General features: G+C 40.9%; 1 protein-coding gene and 1 pseudogene across 1 annotated transcript in view; one reads left to right on the forward strand and one right to left on the reverse strand.

The window, feature by feature from the left end:
• The window catches only part of FRMD4B (FERM domain containing 4B), a 253,675-nt gene that overhangs the window by 139,305 nt on the left and 89,943 nt on the right, over window positions 1-24,427 (forward strand). The window contains exons 6-7 of the mRNA XM_049777265.1: window positions 11,409-11,465; window positions 12,247-12,269. Of these exons, the coding sequence (XP_049633222.1) occupies window positions 11,409-11,465; window positions 12,247-12,269 (80 nt within the window). The remainder of the gene's footprint in view (window positions 1-11,408; window positions 11,466-12,246; window positions 12,270-24,427) is intronic.
• LOC126014944 (uncharacterized) lies at window positions 17,471-17,592 on the reverse strand (annotated as a pseudogene).

Genomic DNA, 24,427 nt, shown 5'->3' on the forward strand with positions numbered 1-24,427 from the left:
CAGGGGGGGATTGGTTTTAAGTGTCCATCAGTACTCAAGATACATGACTCTAGGCTTAAGGGTCCTTCTCTTTCTCCTCTTCATTTTTCTCTTCATTCTCCTGCTCCATCTTTTCTTTCTCCCTCCTCTCTTTCCTTTCTTTTCCTCCTTCCTCTTCTTCATTGTCCTCCTCCCCCTGGCTGGCAGGGTTTGTACCAGGCAAGTACCCTACCTTCTGTGACTTTGTTTCTTATCTTATATTTTTAGTTAACATGGCTTTCAAAAGTAAATATGAGAGAGGGAGAGGGAGAGAGGGAGAGAGGGAGAGAGAGAGAGAGAGAGAGAGAGAGAGAGAGAGAGAGAGAGATAAGTTTTTTCTGAATGTGCTCAGTAATAACACCTGGCAATGATCGTCACATATGATCATATGTGGCTCTGGGAATCAAATCAGGGTCAACAGATGCATACAAGGTAAGTACCTTACTTTTTTTGGAGGGGGGGGGAACCTCTACTTTCAGAAATCAACCCTGCTCAGGGACCATATGAGATGTTGGGAATTGAGCGGGGGTCGGCTGCATGCAAGGCAAATGTCCTGCCAACTATGTCTTAATTTTTATACTGTCTTTTCAAATTATACACTTTATTATTTATTTGTTTATTTATACTTTGTTTTGGGCCTTTCCCAGTGGTGTTCAGGACTTTCTCCTGGCTCTGAGCTCAGGGATCACTCCTGGCAGGTCTCAGGGAACAACATGAGATTCTGGGAACCACCATGTAAGGTTCACCACATGTAAGGCAAGCATCCAACCACTATATTATCACTTTAGCTTCACAAATTATGTATTTTTAAAACCTGAGATGTCTTTTAAAGGTACCAGAACAATAATACTGTGGCTACTGTGGTGTTGACTTTGCTTGCAGCTGACCTGTGTTGGATCAGCAACATCACATATGTTCCTTTAGAGCACTGACAATTGTAATTTTTTTTTTTTTTTTGGTTTTTGGTTTGGGGGACACACCCAGTGACTCTCAGAGTTTACTCCTGGCTATGTGCTTAGAAATCGCTCCTGGCTTGGGGGACCATATGAGACACCAAGGGATTGAACTGTGGTCCATCCTGGGTCAGCTGCATGCAAGACAAGCGCCCTACAGCTTGCGCCACTGCTCTGGCCCCATTCAATACAGTAACCCCTGAGCATTTCAAGTTATGTCCCAAGTACAAAAACACTAACAAAAAAATATATTTCTTTTGGGGGGGGGTGTCACACCTGGCAGCACTCAGGGGATACTCCTGGCTCTGTGCTTAGAAATCGCCCCTGACAAACTCTGGGGACCATATGAGATGCCAGGAATCAGGAATCGAACCACCATCTGTCCTGCATGCAAAGAAAATGCCCTACCACTGTGCTATCTTTCTGGCTCCCCAAAATATTTCTTTATAAAAAAAATAAGTGAAAAGAAATGTCTAAAACTGAAGTAATTATCTCTCTGGGTCTTGGGATTTATTGTAGTGGATCAGTGATTAAATGTATAAGCAACATGAACAACATTGAAACAGATATAGAAAAGTCTATGGCTAGAATGTATAATGAAAGCTTTATATTTATACTCTATTTATATTACAAACCTCAGTAAAAATCAACATCATCTTTCATTTTGTAAATGAAACACTAAGCTTTGAAAGAAATAGTAATAATTTCCTTGGGGAGGTGGTGGTGGCGCAAGAGGTAAGGCATCTGCCTTGCCCACTCTAGCCTAGGATGGACCGCAGTTCTATCCCCCGGCATCCCATATGGTCCCCCAAGCCAGGAGTAATTTCTGAGTGCATAGCCAGGAGTAACCCCTGAGCTTTTGGGTGTGGCCCAAAAACCAAATAATAATAATAATAATAATAATAATAATAATAATAATTTCCTTGGAGCCTCACACATTCTTCAAGTTAGGAAGACAGACCCAGGTTCAACTTGGACTTTATAGACTAGGAGAAGAAGATATCAAAGGAAAGCAGAGTGAGGAACAAATATATATGCCCAACTTGAATAAAATAAAGAACAAGTATTGGAAGGCCAACTCACACCTAAATTACCTGATAGATAAAAGAGTAAAGGGTCATTTAACACTTGGCAATAACAGAATATCTAACTGCAAATTGAATGCTCAAATTAGTTAGAAAGTGTTGAGCAGTACTGCAGTATCCTTTTCTCAGCAAAGATAGTTTTATTGCTTTCCTGTTGTCTATAATGATATGTGCATTTCCCTAAGATTAAATTTTCCCCAACATAAAAAAATTATTGAGAATGTTTGACATCTTAACCTCAATTGTTTTTTGTGCATCTCAATAAAAATGAAGATACACAGTAATGAAATTAAAGTTATTGGTGAATGTGAAAATAAAGGTATAATTAGATGCAGCCAAGGTCTGTTTGAAACCTTTACCATTCTTAGTATAAAGGTTTATAAATCAAAATATTGAAATTAGGGGTCAAAGCAGTGTCACAGAGTGGTAAGGCATCTGCCGGCACTAGCCTAGGATGAACCACAATTCGATCCCCCAGCATCCCATATGGTTTCCCAAACCAAAAGCTATTTCTAAGTGCATCTCCAGGAGTAACCCCTGAGCATCACCAGTTGTAGCCCAAAAAACAAACTAACAAAAATATTGAAATCAACTTCTTAGGACAGAGAGATAATTCTAAAAGCTGAACTTTGCATGATAGAGACCCAGGTTCAATCCTCAGAACTATGGCCCCTGAGCACTGCCAGGATTAGCCCCCAACACCACCCAGTGTGGCTTCAGAGCTCTCCTTGTCAAAAAAGGCACAAAAAGATCAACTTATTTTAGGAATCAAAGCAGTGAAGGTGTTATGGAAGATTATATAACTCACAGGAGTCAGTATGGTAAAACCAAAATGGTTACTGGAAATGCTCACAGTCACAATTAGTCCAACAAAATTAGTAACTTCTTCAGGAATCCTTGTAAGGGGATTGTGATGAACCTTATCCACATACCTAGAGTTATTAAAGTGAGTGGGCTGTGAGATACGCAAACTCAAAATGCAAGACTAATCCCTAAGCAATGATGAGTGTGGCCCAAAAACCAAAACTAAAAAAACTGAGATGCTGTTTGAAAGGACGAGCTCATGATATGAAGCTTACCACAAATATTGGTAAGTGCAGTTAGAGAAATAACTACACCAACAACTATCATGATAATGGTAGTGAGTGAGGGAAATAGAATACCTGTTTCTAAGACAGGCAGGGATGGGGGAGGAAGGAGATGGGGGCATTGGTGATAGGATGTTTGTACTGGTGAAGGGGGCTGTACTTGTTTTTTTAGTTTGAAACCCAGCTACAAACTTGTTTGTAATCATGGTGCTTAAGCAAATATATTAGGGCCCGGATAGCACAGTGGTGTTTGCCTTGCAAGCAGCTGATCCAGGACCAAAGGTGGTTGGTTCGAATCCCGGTGTCCCATATGGTCCCCCGTGCCTGCCAGGAGCTATTTCTGAGCAGACAGCCAGGAGTAACCCTTGAGCACTGCCGGGTGTGGCCCAAAAAAACAAAACAGAAAACAAATATATTAATAAATACAAAAAAGAACTATGAGGCTGGAGTGGTGGCACAAGCAGTAGGATGTTTGCTTTTCACGCACTAACCTAGGATGGACCATGGCTCAATTCCCCCATGTCACATATGGTCCCCCAAGCCAGGAGTGATTTCTGAGCATCACCGGACATGGCCCAAAAACAAAAAAAGAACAAACAAAAAAAAATTGAGTGAGAGTTTGGGCCATACCTTACTATGCTGGGACAACATTGGCTATGCTGGGGCCAGAGAGATAGCACAACGGTGTTTGCCTTGCAAGCAACCGATCCAGGACCTATGGTGGTTGGTTGGAATCCCGGCGTCCCATATGGTCCCCCGTGCCTGCCAGGAGCTAATTCTGAGCAGATAGCCAGGAGTAACTCCTGAGCACAAACAAACAAACAAACAAACAAAACAAAAACAAAACATTGGCTGTGCTAAGAGACCATGTGGTGCCAGAGATAGAACCTAGGACTCCTGCAAGCAAACCATATTATTAGCCCTATCAGCTAAGTTCCTCCCCCAGCTTCAAGTACACCCATATTTTACATATTTGTATTTTGGAATAAGTTCAAACATACAAAAATAAGTATTGGAATAACACAAAAGTGTCATTAAGTCTATAAAACCAAATTTGTCTCTTTTTTTGTTTGTTTTTTGGGTCAAACCCGGCAGTGCTCATGCTCAGAAATCACTCCTGGCAGACTCGGGGGACCATATGGGATGCCAGGATTTGAACCACCATCCTTCTGCATGCAGGATAAATGCCCTACCTCCATGCTATCTCTCCGGCCCCTAAATTTGTCATTTTCGATATTTTGCCACATTTTATCCCTCTTGCTCCCATAACTATATTATTTTTTCCCAGAACCGTCTGAGAGGAATTAATACTGTTTAATTCTAATTATTTCAATGGTGTCCTTCCCAGGATCAAAGAAATCACTCATCTATTAGCATATTACCGCAATAGTCATATTCATATTAATCAGATTAGTTAAAATTGAATTACATTATGGCTAAATGTTTTATCCATCTCCACCTCCCCAACATTAGCTTACTACAACTTTTCCTCCTAATCCAGGATAATGCAATGCAGAGGGGTGATTATGATCTTTATTCTCTTTTACTGTGGAATAATAGCTCTACATCTTTTCTTTGGCATTTACCACACTGATACTTTTTAAGAATGTGGGATGGATGTTTTAAAGACTATCTCTCAGTTTGGGCTTGTTTCATGGTTCTTTGTGATCGTATCTGCTAATATGTGTTTGGGCAGGATTGCTTCCTTGTGGTCTGCTGGAGCCAGCTAGTACCAGTTATGAGATAGGATTCTCATATTTTTCCCCAACTCTATTCTGTGATAATTGGTAATAGGAAATCAGCCGTGGGAGGACTACTTAAAACTATGAAATCAACATATTCTATGAATGAAGGATTATGCCCCTCCCACCTTTATTTCCAGTTATGAAGCATCTACATTTTTTGCAACACAGAATGGCATAGAGGTGGGCTATGTCCTCAGTGCCTCCAGGGTCAGGAGGTACATGATGCTGCTCTATCCAATTATTTGTGATATTTTGTGGTTGAGAAGGAATCTGGGGGTCGGAGCAGTGGTGCAAGCATTACCTTGCATGCATCTGACCTAGGACAGACCACGGTTCAATCCCCTGGTGTCCCATATGGTCCCCCAAGCCAGGAGCGATTTCTGAGTGCATAGCCAGGAGTAACCCCTGAGCATCACCAGGTGTGCCCCCCACCCAAAAAAAAAGCAAGGAATCTGTTTCTCTGTCAGAGAGCAACTGCTCTTCTCTTTATAACTAATTTTCCCAAATGTTTTCATTTCATATGAAGATTTACTTTGTGATGAAGATATCCTGTTCTGTTTCTCATCAAAATGTGACCCAATATTTTTTTTGTGACCCAATATTTTATACTATTGAAGACTATGGCCTGAATCAATATATAATTGTTATTACAAATGATAGTTTTTTATTTCTTCCTTTTATTTTACTTTGGGGCCCACACTCAGATATGATCAGTAGTTACTCTTTTTTTTGGCGGGGAGTCACACAGCAGTGCTCAGGGGTTACTCCTGGCTCTATGCTCAGAACTTACTCCTAGCAGGCTCGGGGGACCATATGATGCCAAGATTCAAACCACCATCCTTCTGCATGCAACGCAAATGCCTTACCTCCATGCTATCTCTCGGACCTCCAGTGGATACTCTTGACTCTACACTCAGGAACCACTTCTGGCAGAATCAAGGAACCATCTGGGTTGCTAGAGATTTTAGCTGAGTGGGCTGCATGGAAGGCAAGCACCTTACTCACTATACTATCTCTCTGGTTTTTATCTTTTCTTTTACTCTTCCTTTTGCTATTGTTGTAGTTGTTGTTGTTGTTGTTGGCAATACCAAGAGTTGAACACATCTCACATGCAAGTCATAAACTTTCCAACCCAAGCTCCTGGCCTTTTTATTTTTATTTGTTTGTTTTTGTTTCTGTTTTGGGGACACACCTAGTGGTTCTCAGAGATTACTCCTGGCCTGTGCTCAGAAATTACTTCTGGCAGGCTGAGGGGCCCATATAGAATGCTGAGGATTAAATTCAAGTTGACTGCATGCAAGGAAAGCTTTACTCTTTTAATTTCTTCTATTTCCTTCCTACAAATTTATTGGTGAAGTTTTATAAAAATAAATTATTATTTTATTTTATTATTATTATTTTTTTGATTTTGAGTCACACCTGGCAGTGCTCAGGGGTTACTCCTGGCTTTACGCTCAGAAATCGCTCCTGGCCAGTTCAGGGGACCATATGGGATGCCAGGATTCGAACCACCGTCCTTCTGCATGCAAGGCAAACTCTCTACCTCCATGCTGTCTCTCCGGCCCCTATAAAAATAAATTTAACTTGGTACAGGAGATATAGTTCAACTGCCTGAATTAATGTTTTGTTTATAGGAGATCCAGATTCTATTCTAGTCACTACATGGCCTCCTGAACAATGGTAGGAATGATCCCCAAGAACCGGTGGGTGTGGCCTCCAAAAGACAAAAAAGTAAAATAGACTTCACGTAAAGCACTAATTGGCCTGGAAATAAACTGAGCTCTCCAATAAGTCAAGGAGTTCTAAGAGCTAAGATATCAGCATCTATAGTTACATTGCATAAGAAGTTTCCCAAAAATACTAATTGCTATAGAATATGCAACAGGGGTCGTCAAAAATAAATTTCGGGGCCAGAGAGATAACATGAAGGTAGGGTGTTTGCCTTGCATGCAGGACGGTGGTTCGAATCCCAGCATCCCATATGGTCCTCGAGCCTGCCAGGAGCAATTTCTGAGCATAGAGCCAGGAGTAACCCCTGAGCACTGCTGGGTGTGACCCCCCCCCCCAAAAAAAAAGTTTCACATTTTAATATGAATGTGCATGTTTGACAAAGAGTAAGTTTTCCAACAGTAGACCAATTGGAGTCATTTTCTAGTCTTACCTGATTCCCATTCTTATCAGCATACTTCTGGAAGAATTCTGGTGAGAATTTATAATAAATCAGTAAAAGTTATCTAGTGCATGGTAGTATGATAGAGCATTGAGAGAAGAATCCAGAGCCAGCATCCATTGTGGGATGGTGTAGCACACTTTATTTTCCTGATCCAGTGCCTCCATCTATAACAGTTTTTCCAAAACTGGAAAGTGGGTGATAATAATAGTCCTCATCCCAGGACTGGAGCAATAGTACAGCAAATAGGGCATGTACTTGCTCACAGCCAACCTAGGTTTGATCCCCAGCATCCCATATGCTCCCACACACTGCCAAGAGTGATTCCTGAACTCAGAACCAGGAGTAACATCTGAACACCACAAGGTATGGCCCCCCAAAAAATCAAAAAACAATTTTAATACTCCCCATCTCTTCAGACCTGCAGCTTTCCAAGAAGGCAGTAGCAGCCTCAGGTACAAATGAGCACCACTTTCTGGATTTTTTTTCTTGAAGAAGATATATTTCCAGGCAGGTATTGAGTAAATTTTTCTGAAAAGAGGGAATTAGGCCAAGTAAACTTGGAAACCACTAGTCTATAATATATTAGGAGTTATCTTTTCACTAAGTTTTCTTTCATGAATTTTTCTAGTTAAGATTTTGTTTTGGTTTTGTGCCACAACTACTAACAACCAATGTTTACTCCTGGCTCTGCACTCAGAGATCGAGGCACCATATGGGGTGCTAGAATTGAACCTGGGTTAACCACATGCAAGGCAAGCACCCCACTCATCGTATTAATGTTGCTCTGTTCCCTCACTACATTTTCTATCATCTTATAAAGCTTTCTTTAATTCTCTTCTCTTAGTATCAAAACCTGGAATAAAACTCACTGGCTTTATGCCTTGGACAGCCAAGACAGCAAGACAAGGAGAAGAATAATATATCTGATGTGGAGCCTGAACCTAGTGACCTAGTGATTGAATCTATAATCCAACTAAATTAGCCTGGAGGCCACAGTAGCACCAGGACTTGATACTGTTTCATGTTACCTTTGTGTATTCAGCCACATCATCTGACTCACTTCTCTTTTGTTTATCCTTGACAGTCATGGAAACCCCACTGAAGGATCCCATTACCTTTCGCTTTATGAAGATCCCTTTCTCAAGTGGTAGCTTGCCCAGTGCCTATAAGGTTTCTTTTGTTGCCATGGTTGGAAATTTAAAAAAAAAAAAAATGCTCCATCCTAGGTCAGACTGCAATTTCTAAAAGACTTTTTACACTTTAGGCATAAAAATTCCTAATTAATTTAACCTTGCGGAATTTGCTAAGAGCTAGAAAATAGTATTATTCCTGTTGGTTCATTGTTTGAACTCCAAGCACAAGTTAAATGATATTGGCAGTTGTGTTCAAAGACACGTATGTTTCTTTAGATTTTCAGAGTGCTAGAATGAAAGATAGGAGGGCATGAGATGTATGAAGGAATGTGGGGTTTTGGAAGACACAGTCTGTTCTCTCTTGAACAAGATTTCCATAGTCCTCAGCCCTCTCTATTGCACTGTCTCCTGCAGCAGAATTGTGGTGGAGGATTATTTTGTGTAGGCAAAAAGCCCTTAGGTAAGTTTATTTGTTTCAGCACTCTCCTGGAGCCATCTGAGCACTCAGCCAATTGGGTGCTTCAGTTCCTCATTTCAGCATTCTTAATATTTAATGATTCTTCTAAGGTAGAGGATTGTTTGATAGCTTCCTTAAGGGTATCTGTTTGAGGTCTTTTTATCTGCTGACCTTCCATTTACTAAATTGAAAAATGAGGGGCCAGAAAGGTAATTCTAGTACAGCAGGTAGGGCTTTGAATAGGACAGACTCAGGTTTGATTCTTGGTATCCCAAACAGTGTATGGTCCCCAAACACTGCCAGGAGCAATTCCTGAGTATAGAAACAAAAGTAAACACTGAGCACTGCTTGGATATGGCTCCAAAAAAAACCCCACAAAATATAAACAAATAAATAAATTGAAAGGTGGTTATCTGAAATGATACTTGGGTGACTTCTCTAAAGCTCATAAGGCAAAGGATGTATTGGGTCAAAGGAGTTGACAATCATTTTCAAATAAATTACAAACTCATGAAGATTTTAAAATATTTCCACTTTTCCTCTTCTCATATTTAAAACAAATTTAACTTTTTGAGTTGGGGCCACTTTTAAACTCTAAAATTTTTTTCAATTCCCCCTGCTAGTTCTCCTTTCTCATAACTATTTTTTTTCTTTTGGTGAAAGGCATTGACTCAAAAATTGTTATCTTGATCAAAATCTACCTTACCCGTTGAATTAACCATTTCATCACCAGATTCCAAAATCACTGCCTCTAAAAGACAGAGAGCTATTGATTCCTACAATCAACTGCTTTCTCTTTGATTTTATAATTTGTTTCTAGAGATTAAGACGAGCTTTGAATTCCAAGGCTCTTAGAGTCTGTCGACTTTTCAAGCAAAAGCAAAACAAAATAATAATTCGAACTGATGCAGATTTACTTTCTTAGGTTTAGGACTGAAACTTTAAGTTGGAGGATGAAATTATTCAGATATGAAAAATCTGAATAATTATTACTACTCACATTATAAAGACCCAGACTATGGTAGTTGTTTCAGTAAGGATTTTTGTGATTTACTTGAAAACCCCAACCAAATCGCTTGGAAATCTGAGAGAAAAGCATAATCTTTTTAGAAATCTTTATTGACTTTATGGATTCTGTAAACTTACCTACTTTAAAAACTGTTAAGTTAGGGGCCGGGCGGTGGCGCTAGAGGTAAGGTGCCTGCCTTGCCTACGCTAGCCTTGGATGGACCTCGGTTCGATCCCCCGGCGTCCCATATGGTCCCCCAAGCCAGGAGCGACTTCTGAGTGCATAGCCAGGAGTAACCCCTGAGCGTCACCGGGTGTGGCCCAAAAACCAAAAAAAAAAAAAAACTGTTAAGTTACACTTCATTGATTCTGCATTTGGAAAACTAGAGGACACTCCAGCCTGGATTCAACAGGTTGAAGTAAGAAAGTGTGTATGGCAAGTTCACTGCAGATAAGCTCCATGTTTTTAAAAACTGCACTTTCAAGTACTCATTCTGCAGAATTTAGAGAAGAAGGTGATTTTGTAGAATGTTTGACTGTGTTTTTATAGTTTACAATCCAGGATATACACACCAAAGAAAAATCCCCTCTCTATCATTGTGAATTATAATATATTAGATAATGTAGGCATAGGGGTACTTTTTTCATCATTATGTTTAACAAAAGAAAAGAGAACACATGTTATTAATAGAATCAGTACCCCCCCCCCACACACAGACACTTACAAATCCCTAACAGGCTACTGAAAAAGCAATCATGTTAACCAAGATCCAGAACTAATTTTTCTTTGAGATCTCAAAGGATGAAAGAACAAAATAATGGAAAAACAATATATTTATTTTTTTCAAACATCAAAACTATCTTGTATTCACTTTTTCTTAAGGATTCACATTTATCAGTTGCGTGTAGGTTTTGCCTCAATAATGTGTCATTGATATGAAAGTGAATTTACATTTTGTTGTTGTTGTGTTGTTGTTGTTTTGGTTTTTGGGTCACACCCGGCAGTGCTCAGGGGTTACTCCTGGCTCTAGGCTCAGAAATTGCCCCTGGCAGGCACGGGGGGTGGGGGGTATGCTGGGATTCGAACCACCGTCCTTCTGCATGCAAGGCAAACGCCTTACCTCCATGCTATCTCTCCAGCCCTGTTGTTGTTGTGTTTTGTCTACACTGGTGGGGCTCAGGGATTACTCCTGGCTCTGGGCTCAGAAATCATTCCTGGACAGTTTGGGGAATCAGGGATAGAACCCGGGTTGGCTGCGTGCAAGGCAAAGGCCCTCCCTACCCATTGTGCTATCGTTCCAGCCCCTATTATTGTAATCATATTTGTATTTTGTGTATGCTGAAAAATCACTGCAGTGGTATACAAGATAGAAAAATACTAAGCAAACTAATCTCAGAAAAATCTGTAGTTTAAGAAATTAATTTATACAGATGAAAATTATTTACTTGGCTACCTGAATGTTTGTCTGAAAATCATTCCTGTTTCGTATAGAACAGTGATTTGTGTTTAGTTCCCTATACTGTGCTTCCAAGAAAATTCTCTCCAGCTAATTAAATACACACACTATGCGGCCTCCTTTTAACCCCCTTGAGTCTCCACACCCCTCCCCCTGCCCTTCTCCCGCAATGGTATGATCTGCATTTGATCTTAAACTGGAGGTGCCAAGCTGTGACTGCCAACTCCACAGCCATTTGCTGCAAACCTAGGGCTGCCCGTGTTCAATGATGTTTTCCTTTTCCACCAACAGGGTCAAATTGAAGTAGACAGTGAAACTATCTTCAAGTTAGCAGCGCTCGTTTTGCAGGTAAGACAAGATAAACTGCCTCTAACCAACTTCGTTTTGTTTTAGGTTTTGTGAACTGCCTGGAACTCTGAAACTTTTGTATGGGTCAGTGGCTGCTAGATTTTTCAGCTGAACTGCTTCCTGGCCAATTAAACAATGTTGAGTCCTTATTTTCTACGTTTGAGTATTTCAATAAGCTAACATGTAATATTGTTTGTCTCAATGGAAAATGAGATGTAGACGTTTTGGAGGGAAGAGTTAAGACCTTATTCCTGGAAATCAGCTCTGGAACACTTGAATTTGGGAAGCAGCAGTCGTTACAACAGTTTAATTTAAATTTAATATTTTTTGTATACATTTTCCTGAGGTTTGGTTAAAGAGCCCTTTCATGTTTAAAGGCAGGAAAATCTGAAAAAGCATGTGTTTTCCATGCAGGATTAAAAAGAAAAAAACAAACAGCATGTGTTGATTTACTTGAATCACTGTTTAGAAGGTTTGTGTCTAAGCTAAAACAGTGTGATACTTGAATAAACGAACTTATCACATGATCCAAGAATTACTAATAAATAATCATCGATGCTGCTTTAGATATATTTGTTTTGTCTCTCAACAATAACAAATATTTCACAGATACAAATGCCTTATCAGTGCCATATTCTCCTTGATCACAGGGAAAAATGTTCCTTGTGAACATTCTTCAGAACGAACTCAGGCAGGAGGGGAAAATGAGACCTTTTAAATGATCTATTTTGTTTTATTTACATATACATATATTGATGATCTCCTTTTGTTTGAATTCCAGGAAGCCAAAGGGGATTACACCAGGTAACAGCTCCTTTTCTGATATTACTATGCAAAATAATCCTAGCTCTATCTTTTTATGCTGTTATTTTAAATAACAATGGATGCAAAATGAAAGGAAAGTAGTTTCCCAAGCCTGAGTCTGTGAGATTTCTTCCCTCTTCAAATAGAGACCTATTCTTTTTTGTGAATGAAGCTTTCTTAGAATTTATCAAGCCGGGGTGACAGTGAATTGTAATTAGAATCCCTTCCAGAGTTTCTGTTTTGTATCAGCTGTTAGCAATATGAAGAAATCTATAAAAAGCTCTGGCAATCTGTGCCAAGTTTTTTAAAGTTGCAATAACTCTATGGCTGAAGACTTGCTGCTTTTGCACAAAATGATTAAATTCATCAGCTGCTTCGTTAAGGGATTAATAGGAGAGGAAAAGAGGATTTTTTTTTTTTTTTTTTGGCAGCTGTCCTAAAGGGGCCTCACCCTCCATACACTTGACCTAACAGTTGTATTGTTGTCACTGGGATACTAGTTCTAATTGCCTAGCTGGTCAAGTCTTTAGGGAGTGTTTCTATTTGACTTCTTTCTCTACCTGCTCCTTTCGGTCCTTTTCATGCAATGGTTGGAGTTGGAGAGTACAAACCAACTACAAATTAAAGGTGGAGGTAAAATCTCCAATTAGAAACAACTCACAGACCAGTGGAACCACCGGTGGCCTCTACTGTGTTAATGATCCACTCCAGGTAAACTTTCTCCAGATTAGCTAATACTCATTCCCAGCTAAGTCTGCCAATAGTATGATCCCTATATCACACTAGTGTGATAACCAAATAATAATGCCTTTCAGGCTTGAAAATGTACAGCCAATGAAAGATGGTTGACTTGGGAAACTTGGAAAATTGTTTTAATTTGCTCATTCTGTTCGGTAGACAAGGAAGTTCATGTAGCCCACTATAACATATTCAGTCTCCTGTTACCTGAATTTTGTGTTATATTGCTATTAATGTTTATCATTTCCTTGGACTTACTCATATACAAGCACACTATCACTGTGCTACAACCCCAGAGCTTTATTTTTCCTTTCCTTTTTTGTTTTTGTTTTTATTTGGGGTGGGGGGGGGTCCACACCCAGCAGCGCTCAGGGATTCCTCCTGGCTCTACGCTCAGGAATCACTCCTGGCAGGCTCGGGAGACCATATGGGATGCCGGGATTTGAACCACCGTCCTTCTGCATGCAAGGCAAACGCCTCACCTCCACGCCATCTCTCCAGCCCTCATTTTATTTTTACTTTGTAATACTCCTGACAGTGCTCAGTAGTGCTAGAGATTAAACACAAGTAGTCTGCAAGGGAGACAAGAGCCTTAACCGCAGCATTATCTTTTTTAGCCACACCCCCACCCTATTTTAAATTTGTTAGGAAATATATTTTGAAGAAATCATAAATTCTAAGTTTGGAGGGCAGTGATTTTTTTTTGGGGGGGGTAAGGTTTGGATCTCATCTTCTAGTGATCAGTGTCTATACCTGGCTCTGTGTTAGGGGTCACCTCTGGGGAACTTATGTTCACTATGACCTTATTATGGTCACAAAGGGGACCTTAAGCAGTGCCAGAAATTGAACCTTTGTGTTATCTCTCCAGCTTTTGGGTTTGTTTTGGTTTGGTCTGACTGTTTGTTTTAATTAAAAGGCATTATTTGGAGTGCAACAATGGGTACAGTAGTTTCTAAATGGTACCATCTGGGCTGCTGTGCTCCTGCTGTTTATTGTCTCCTGGAGGAACCATTTTCTAAGAAGATCAGATATTCCAAGAATGCCATGTTGTGCCTGGGGGAAGCTGGGGCAGGGGGGAGGGTGAGAGTCTAAAGTTGATTTATACATCAAGATTTCAGGGCCCACTGCTCACATCAAGTCTCTGAACTCCTCACCCTTCTTCCTCTACTTTCTCCCATCCAGCATGTAAAGAATACTCTGAACCTCATTTCCTCACCAGGAAAAAGGCACTTACTCCACAGGGCTATTTGGAAAGTAAATAGATGTAAACATTGCCCAAGGCAGTATCTGACATTTAGCAAGCTTTCTCTCTCTACTCTCGCTGTTATTATTAATTATTATAATATCATTGTTGCCCTCAGCATTATTATCATCATCCAAGGTTTCTTGGTGACCCTCAAAAACTTTCGGGGCTGAAGTGGCCTGAAGAAGCTAAATAATGTGTTAGGGGGAAAAATAGAACGAATAGAAGGAGAAAAGTTAAATCCACACAGATCCCTTAAGGAAGACTGCTTGGGAGCAGAAAGCTAAATAAAGGTCAGTCCTTTTTTGCTGAAGACTTCAAGATTGGTGGGTTTGGCCTAGTGCACACCTTTTCTTTTCCTTAACTTTTCCTGGACATTTCTTGAACTTAGTTTTCCATGGCTTCATGCATAACTGGTAGGTCGAAGGAATGGAGGGCACATCTGAAATAGCCTAATACATGCTGAAAAGTAGTAGAATGAGCTTGGCATAGGAATCTAAAACCAGCAGCTTAGTAACTGGTGAGATAGTACAGTAAGGTACTTGCCTTGTATGTGGCCATCGTGGGTTTTATTCCAGATACCACAGGATCCCTGAACATTGCCTTGAATGACCCCAAGCACAAATCTGGGTGTGACCCCAAGACCCAAAACTACCCCTCCAAAACAATAACAAATAACCAAAAAAAAAAAAACAACAACCTAAAAACCTAGCAACATAACCTTGATATAGCCCTTTCTGGTTCTTGGGTTCCTCATCCTTAAAGTGGGATTACTAGAAATAGCAACTTTGCAGAGTAGCTTTATGGAAAAGTGATGAAGAGGGAGTTTGTAATTTTACATTTCTATATGCACATCTGTTATTGCTGATGAAGACAGAAATGTACAAAATGTGATTTTTTTTTTTATCTCTGGGTTTTTGATTTTTGTTTTGTTTGGGAGCCACATCCAGCAGTATTCATGGCTTACTCCCAGCTCTATGCCCAGGAATTACTCCCAGCAGGTGAGGTGGACTATATGGAATGTCAGGAATCAAGGCCTGGTTCACTGCTTTCAAAACAAATAACCCTACCTGACATAATGTCAGTCTGGCTCCTGAACCAAGATTGTGGTTCTTCTACCTTTTTATACTTGTTTCGTTTCATTTCTTGTAGCCACACCCAATGATCATCAAAGGTTACTCTTGGCTCTACACTCAGAAATTACTCCTGGCAATGATCAGGAAACTATATAGGATGCCAGGGATCTAACCTGTTTAGCTGTGTGCAACGCAAACTCCCTATCCACTGTACTATTACTCTAGCCCCAACCATTTCATTCTTTTTTGGGGGGTGGGGAGATTGAGCCACACCCTGTGTTGCTCAGAAGTTACTCCTGGCTCAGAACTTATTCCTGGCAGGTTCAAGGGACCATATGAGATGTCAGGGATCAAACAAAGGTTAGCCACATACAAGGCAAATGCCCTACCCACTGTGCTCCAGGTGCAGCAACCATTCCATTCTTATTTGATTACCTCACCTTAAAAATAGAAAGGATTTAGGGCCGGAGAGATAGCACAGCAGCGTTTGCCTTGCAAGCAGCCGATCCAGGACCAAAGGTGGTTGGTTCGAATCCCGGTGTCCTAATGGTCCCCCGTGCCTGCCAGGAGCTATTTCTGAGCAGACAGCCAGGAGTAACCCCTGAGCACCACCGGGTGTGACCCAAAAACAAAAACAAACAAAAAAATAGAAAGGATTTATTTTTTTTCCAAAGGTTTGTTATAACTTCTGAAAATCAGGTAACAAGGGTGTGGCTCAATTAGTGTTCAAAGAATGATAAAAGGAGAGGAAAAGAAGGGGTGAAAAGTAGTGGGAAGGAAAAAAAGAAAATCAAGTAAAATACAGGCCTGTTATAAGATGTTCAAAGACACTAGAATCAGACAGCCTCACTCAAATCTATACCTGTCACCTGTGTCATTTTGAGCATATTAAACTCTTCAAACCTCAGTCTCCTCATCCAGAAAATAGTCTTAGATAAATAGTGCATGCCCTGTTGGACTGCTGAGGATTAAGTAAATTACTATTTACAAATCATTTTAACAGACCTACAATCGCCACTTTAGTATTCCATCTTGAAATGGACACAATTTGTTACTTCCCTGTTGTAATGAATATAAGTTGCTTTCCTTTCTTTTCTTTTCTTTTCTTTTCTTTTCTTTTCTCTTCTCTTCTCTTCTCTTCTCTTTTCTTTTCTTTTCTTTTCTTTTCTTTTCTTTTTCTCCCCTAATCGTAATGCTGAGAAAGCAACTACGTGTAAGTGAGGTACTGGTTTGGGAGAATTTTTTTAGATGGGGTGGGAGCATGCTGGCTTTTGTTTGTTGGGGAGCCACACTCAGCTGTTCTCAAGGTTAACTCCTGGCTCATTGCACAGGTATCATTTGTAGTGGGGCTATGTATACCATAAATAGTGGCAGGAATCAAATTTAGGTTGGGCACATGCAAAGCAAGCACCTTTACAGCTGTAGTATGTCTTTGGCCCAGTGACGCCATTCTTAGGGATTCCAGACTGGACTGCTGGAGAGAGAGTACAGAGAGGTAAGGCCTTTGCCCTGTATTTAGCCAGGTTCAATTCCAGGCATCCCCTGTGGTCCCTGGGAGGTGGGGAGGGTGGAGAGAGAGAGAGAGAGAGAGAGAGAGAGAGACAGAGACAGAGACAGAGAGAGAGACAGAGAGAGAGACAGAGACAGAGAGAGAGAGAGACAGAGAGAGAGACAGAGAGAGAGACAGAGACAGAGAGACAGAGACAGAGACAGAGAGAGAGAGAAGAGAGAGCCAGAGAGAGAGAGAGAGAGAGAGAGAGAGAGAGAGAGAGAGAGAGAGAGAGAGAGAGGAGACAGCCAGAGAGCGCTAGAGAGGAGAGAGAGCCAGAAGAGAGAGAGAGGAGAGAGCCAGAGAGAGGAAAGAGCCAAGAGTACTTGCTGAGCACTGTTGTTTGTGGCTTAAACCAATTTTTTAAGCTTATATTTTTGTGTTTGTTTTTGACCCACACCCAGCAGTGCTTAGGGCTTACTCAGGCTGCCAGGGATTGAACCTGGGGCAACCATGAACAAAGCAATCTCCATATGAGCTATACTTTCTCTCCAGCCTCTTACAAAAGGTGTCCTAAGAGTTTCTTTTCCTGATTGTGTGTTTTTTGTTTTGGGGCCACACCTGAAGGTGCTTGAAATTTACTCCTGGCTCTGTGTTTAGAAATCATTCCAAGGAATCAGTACAAATCCTAAAATAAAGCATGCATTTTTCACACCACTACGTTAAAAATTATACCCTTATCTACACTTGATCTTAGCCAAAAGGCCGAGAAGCGATAAAAAAAATTATACCCTTATCTAATAACATCAACTGAATGCCTAAAATGTTTCTGGATCCCTCGAGACATAGAGGATTCAGAGCTCACCTTTCCTTCAGGTACTCTTTCTAGTAAGGGCTGCCTCGAATTTTGTTCTAACTCCCTATTGCTTGTACTAAACTCACAAGTTTACTCGCCCAATATCTCTTTTAGTTTTCCATGGAATATCATCAAGAACTTCTCTTTTTCTCTCTCCCAGCATTTTCTTCTTATTGTTTGTTTGTTTGGAAGTGTTTGTTGTTGTTTTGTTTTGTTTGGCCACAGCTGGTGGCACTCAGGGGTTACTCCTGGCTCTGTGCTCAGAAACCACTCATGGCAGGCTTGTACAGAGAACCATCTGGAAAGCCGGGATTCAAACCTGATGCCCAGGATCACCAGATCGCAGCATGCAAGGCAAATGCCCTACCTACTGTGCTATCACTGAAGCCCTTCCAAGCATTTTTTTTTATGTTCCTCCATTCCTTTTTGTTGGAGCCCTTGCTTTCTTCATTCACATTCTACTCCACTGAATCTGCCCTGTGCGTGTATTGTTGGGGTTACGTTCTTTATAATGCTGTGCCTGTTTCCAGTCACTCCACACCACAACAATTATTATAGACCTTTAACCAGTTAATAGATGGAAATGTAGGTTCAAAGAAAGAATTTCACTGCCTGTGAAGACTCCAGTTGAATCCCTGGCACTGCAAGATAGGGCCACCCATTAACACTAAGCACAGAGCCAGAAATAGTCCATAGGTACTGTCAGGTGTGCCCTGACCCCCCCCAAAAAAAAAAAAAAAAAAAAACAACCAAAGGGGACTATTACACAGTGAATTAACCATACCCATCCTGATCCCATGCACATAACACCTACACATAACCCCAGGTATCTTCCCAGGATATAGATTCGATCATTGTTGTTGATTTCTAAAATATCCAAAAATATCTCTTGCATGGGATCTGAGAGATAGAACAATGGTAGAGTGTTTGCCTTGCAAGCAGCTGATGCAGGAGAGACAGTGGTTCGAATCCCAGTATTCCATATGATCCTCCGAGCCTTTCTTTCTTTCTTTTTTCATATTCCATCCTTCCTTTCTGCCTTCCTTTTCTTTTTCTTTCTTCTCTTTTTTCTTTCTTTCTTCCTTCTTTCTTCCTTCCTTTCATTTTCTTTCTCTCTTTCTCTCTTCCCTCCTTCCTTTTTCTTCCTTCCTTCCTTCCTTCCTTCCTTCCTTCCTTCCTTCCTTTCTTTCTTTCTTTCTTTCTTTCTTTCTTTCTTTCTTTCTTTCTTTCTTTCTTTCTTTCTTTCTTTCTTTCTTTCTTTCTTTCTCTTTCTTCTTTCTCTCATTCCTTTTCTTTCTGTTACACACCACTGTATGAAAGTGAGGGGATCACTCATAGCAGGCTCAAGGTGACCATATCTAACCCAGCTCTGCTGCATTATGCAAAGCAAGTGCCCTACCCGCTGTACTATCTCTGGCCCCATCCATTTCTTCTTTCTAAAAGAAATTAGAAAGCCACAATTCTCCCTGTCTTATTTGCTTCCTGCCATGTTTCCTTCAGAGTATTTTAAGTCAACATTATCATAAGCAGGAGGAAATCTTGCTCTCTGGAAGTTAATTCAAGTACCAGAGTAGGGACTTCCATTTTCTTTAAATAGTTGACAGTCTGGATTTCCAAGTCAGCTGTTAAGCTGCAAAGATAACAAACTGCTTGAATAACACATCCAAGACAGATGCAACCAGAGAATTTCTGAAAGCAAAGAAATTTTTATCACTTGAGCTGGCCACATATGAGTTTCTAAAAGTGATATATTTCTAGTTATTTTGTTTTTAAAATCCTAAAAGGTAGAAATTTACCAAATAACTGTGATTGTGGAAGTTTCTGCTTGTAAAAAAAAGTGAGTGAAGACATTTGACAATTCAGTGCTGGGTCAGAATGAGCATATATTTGACCCTCATTTCAAATGGACCAGACCACTCACAGTTCACAGCTGGGCTACAAAACACAGCTGTTTCCCATGGGAATGAAACCTCTCTGGATGTCCTGTGAGTAGTTAATGACGGAGGAGAAAACATCAAAGACTTTAAAGAACTCCCCCACCCCCTTCTTACACTTTGCCAGCCCCTACAGCTCTAAATAAAATTTGACTTTCAGGGCCTTTATCATCATTTACAGTAATAAAAAAAAAAAAAGAAGAAGAAGAAGAAGAAGAAGCCTCAAGAACTCGGTGCTGTGCTAAGTACTCACATCAACTAGCAGACAGCAGTTAGATAAGAGAGCTCTAGAATTTTACTGCTTGGGTTCAAATCCTAGCCCAGACACTTGCTGTGAATTGTAATCCTTACGGTTGTTTTATGTTTGCTTGTTTATTTGTTAGTTTGGGGCCACATCCAACAATGCTCAGGGGTTCTTTTGGCTCTGTAATCACAGAGGTGCTTTTTGGAGATGCTATCTGGGGTGTCTAGAATCAAATCAGGGTTTGCTCTATAAAGATTGATATGCACCCCATTTTACAGATAAGAAAATTTAGTTCTGGACTGAGTCGCTGACAGACTAGGGTTTACTTGGTTAGAGGACAGCAAAATGGGCAAACTTCTGCTCTTTATGCTGTCAGGACTTGGGTTATGTATTCTGACACAAGCCTAGTGAATTATTACCTTTCATGTTGGCAGAAGGCTGACTTGACAGAAACTAAGCACTCTGCCTTATTTGAGGCCAAATAAATCAGCAAATGCTCTTGTAAAAAAAGCTGTTGGAAAGACAGTTTCTCCCTTGGACAATGAATGAAGTGAAAACTTGATTTTAAGAAACAGATGCACTTTTAGTGTATTTGTTCAGTTCATTAATATTGTTTTTAGTTTGGGTATTATTTGGGGTGATGGTGGGTTGGAGCCAGGCTGGATGCTACTCTGGATTGGACTAAAAGGGCTGTGTGGTGCTTGGGGATGGAGTCTGGGTCTTTGCATGTGGAGCATGTGCTTAGTCCATTGAACTATCTCAACCAATATGTTTTGTTTTGTTTTATTTTTTGTCTTTGAGACACAACCAGCTACAGTTAATCCCAACTCAGTGTTCAGGGATCACTCCTGGTGGGGCTTGGTGCATCATATGTGATGCCTGGAATCAGACCCAGATTGGCCAAGTGCAAAGCAAACACCCTATTCACTCTGCTACTGCTTTGGTCCACATAATTGGAGAGGGAGGGGTTGGGTCACATCTGGCAGTGCTCAGGGGTCACTCCTGGCTCTATGCTCAGAAATCGCTCCTAGCAGGCTCAGAGGACCATATGGGATGCCAGGATTTGAACCAGTCTTCTGCACGCAAAGTAAATGCCTTACCTCCATGCTATCTCTCCGACCCTTGGCTCACATAATTTTTTTAATGGTTTATAAACACTTCTAAGTATGAAGCTGACATGTGTCCCAAGCATTAATTCATTAATTGTCATCTCCACCCTATAAGATTGGTATAATAACCTCATGTTACAATTTAGATTCAGAAATGTTCTATGGCATTATATATATATATATATGTACATATATAATCATATTATGGTTTAATATTTCCCGATGGCAAAATCCCAAGTTAAGCATTCAGTTTAATTTTTTAAATAATAATAAATAGATAACTAATAAGTGTGGGACAGGGAACTAATAAGTGTGGGACAGACCTAGTTAAATGTTAAGCAAAGTTTAAGTTTTCTCCAAGATTTCAGTGTACTCATGTATAAGATGAATCAGAGAAGACGCTTAAGCAATATTTGCCACACTCATTTATCACTGATGAATAAGCCTCTTACCAAAATAGTGTTCTGCGGCCTTCTCTTATTAAAGTGTGTGCTTATTTGTTTAACTGAAAACTCATTCTTAACAGATAAGCAGTTTGCAGAAGGCTGCTCTTTATACTCGCTGCCAGTTTATTACTGTTCTTGGCTTTAATCCCATTAACCCTTTTCTCTGTCTTTTTTTGTTTGGTTGGTTTTGGCCATACCTGGCAGTATTTACTCAGGGATATTCCTGGTGAGGCTCAGGACCATATGGGTTGCCCAGGTTTGAACCCAGGTCAACCATGTCCAAGAAAACCAGCCACCCACTATATTATCTCTCCAGTCTGAATACTGTTAACTCTCTAGCAGGGTAAACATGATGTTCAAAATCTGCTTCTTTTGTAATTCCTGAATTAAGAAAGAATCATATAATGGGCACTTTTTTGGGCGGTGGGGGTCACACTTGGCAGAACTCAGGGTTTATTCCTGGCTCTGCACTCAGAAATCACTCCTGGTAGGCTCAGGGGATCGTATGGGATGCTGGGATTTGAACCACCGTCTCTCCTGGATTCACTGCATGCAAGACAAATGTTCTTTTTTTTTTTTTTTTTTTTTGGTTTTTGGGTCTCACCTGGCTGTGCTCAGGGGTTACTCCTAGCTCCATGCTCAGAAATTGCTCCTGGCAAGCACGGGGGACCATATGGGACACCGGGATTCGAACCGATGACCTTACCTCCTTACCTCCATGCTATCTCTCCGGCCCCAAGACAAATGTTCTACAGCTGTACTATCTCTCAGGCCCTGGCACTTTTTTTTTTTTTTATCTGTTCTAAGTGTAGAATGTTAGGGATACCCCAAGAAAACACATTTAAATTTTTATTTTGAAGCTAATGATCTGATGAGTGACATATCCAAGACAACTGAGGTAGACAAAACCAGACCTACAGTCTACAGATCTCCCCACTCAGTTTTACTATTTTAATCTATACATGAGTAAGTGCTTCCATAGATCTCTGCCATCTCTGATAGAAGCCAGCAGGCAGTGGACTCTACCATGGGAAGAGCTGTTATCAGTGGCATATCCCTGAGTCTAATATTAGTCACTTAAAGTGATAGCTTACTGGTGAGAAAACAGGAAATGAGCACTTGGTCACCAATGCCCTTGGAATACTTCTTTTTCTCATTGCTCAACCCCTTTGTTCTTGTAGATTAAACTCCTAGGGCGTTTATGGGCACAGGCCCAAGCAAAGATAGATGCAAACTGGGTTTCCCATCTTCCTTTTATTGCTGAGCCATAGTCATTTTACATCTTTTATAAGAGGTTGGGAAATTGCATGTGGATTCAGTGAGTTTGAGACAATCACTTTTTATGGTGCTGCAGGTGAGACCTTGAGCCCTCTGAAGGTCCCCTTATCATTAAGAGTTTTGTTACTGGGACCAAATAAATTAAGGTCCTCTTCAGGATGCCTGACCCAGAAAGGAGACTCCATACTTGGAAGTTTGCTTTCACCTTCCACTAAGTTCTGTCTGTTTTTGTTTTGTTTTGTTTTGTATTTTGGTTTTTGGGTCACACCCAGCAGTGCTCAGGGGTTACTCCTGGCTCTACACTCAGAAATCACTCATGGCAGGCCCGGAGAGATAGCACAGCGGTGTTTGCCTTGCAAGCAGCCGATCCAGGACCAAAGGTGGTTGGTTTGAATCCTGGTGTCTCATATGGGCCCCCGTGCCTGCCAGGAGCTATTTCTGAGCAGACAGCCAGGAGTAACCCCTGAGCACCGCCGGGTGTGGCCCAAAAACCAAAAAAAAAAAGCAAAGAAAGAAAGAAATCATTCCCGGCAGGCTCAGGGGACCATATGGGATGCCAGGATTCAAACTGCAGACCTTCTGCCCTTCTGCATGCAAGGCAAATGCCTTACCTCCATGCTATCGCTCCAGCCCCAGTTCTGTTTTTGCAAGATATGCTTCTGCTACTGTTTTTGTATTTTTTGTTTGTTTGTTTGTTTGTTTTTGGGTCACACCCGGCAGCGCTCAGGGGTTACTCCTGGCTCTACGCTCAGAAATTGCTCCTGGCAGGCCCGTGCCGGGATTCGAACCACGTCCTTCTGCATGCAAGGCAACCACCCTTGCCTCCATGCTATCTCTCTGGCCCCTGTTTTTGTATTTTTAACCTCCTTAACTGTTTGTTTGCTTTTTTGTTTTGTTTTGTTTTGAGTCATAACTGGTGGTGCTCAGGGGTTACTCCTGGCTCAGTGCTCAGAAGTTGCTCCTCCCAGGCTCAAGGGATGCCAGGATTCTAATCACCATCCCTCCTGAATTGGCTGTGTGTAAGGCAAAAGTCCTACCACTGTGCTATCTCTTTGGCCCCCTCCTTAACTATGTTTAAGTGTTCAGTTCAGTGAACTGTTGTATAACCCTTACCAGTACCAATTATTAAAATCTTCTTTTTTTTTACAGTGTTAGGGCCACACCCAATGATACTAAGAGGTTCCTACTGGCTATGTGCTCAGAAATCGCTCATGACTTGGGAGACCATATGGGGCACCAGGGGATTGAACCACAGTCCGCTAAGGCAAATGCCCTACCACTGCGCTACCACTCTAGCCCCCATTAAAATATATTTTTCTTCTTTTTTTTTTTTTTTTTTTTTAGTTTTTTTTGGGGGAGGACCACACCCAGGGGCACTTTGGGGTTAGTCCTGGCTCTGCACTCAGAAATCACTCCTGGCAGGCACGGGGAACCATATGGAATGTCATGGATTGAACCCAGATTCGTCTCAGGTCGACTGTGTGCAAGGCAAATGCCCTACCACTGTGTTATCACTCCGGCTCTAAAATATTTTCTTATGGGACTGAAACTCTACCATTAAATATCTTTAGCTCCCTATATCCACATTTTTACTTTAGTGAATAATGTTGCTATAAATTCAATTATAAAATGCCTTTATTTTATTTTATTTTATTTCATTGTGGGCTATGCCCAGTGATGATCAGGGGTTACTCCTGGATATGAACTCAGAAATTACCCCTGGCAGGCATGGGGGACCATATGGG

This window comes from Suncus etruscus, chromosome 7 (genome assembly GCF_024139225.1).
Source record: "Suncus etruscus isolate mSunEtr1 chromosome 7, mSunEtr1.pri.cur, whole genome shotgun sequence".
Taxonomy (NCBI): Eukaryota; Metazoa; Chordata; class Mammalia; order Eulipotyphla; family Soricidae; genus Suncus; species Suncus etruscus.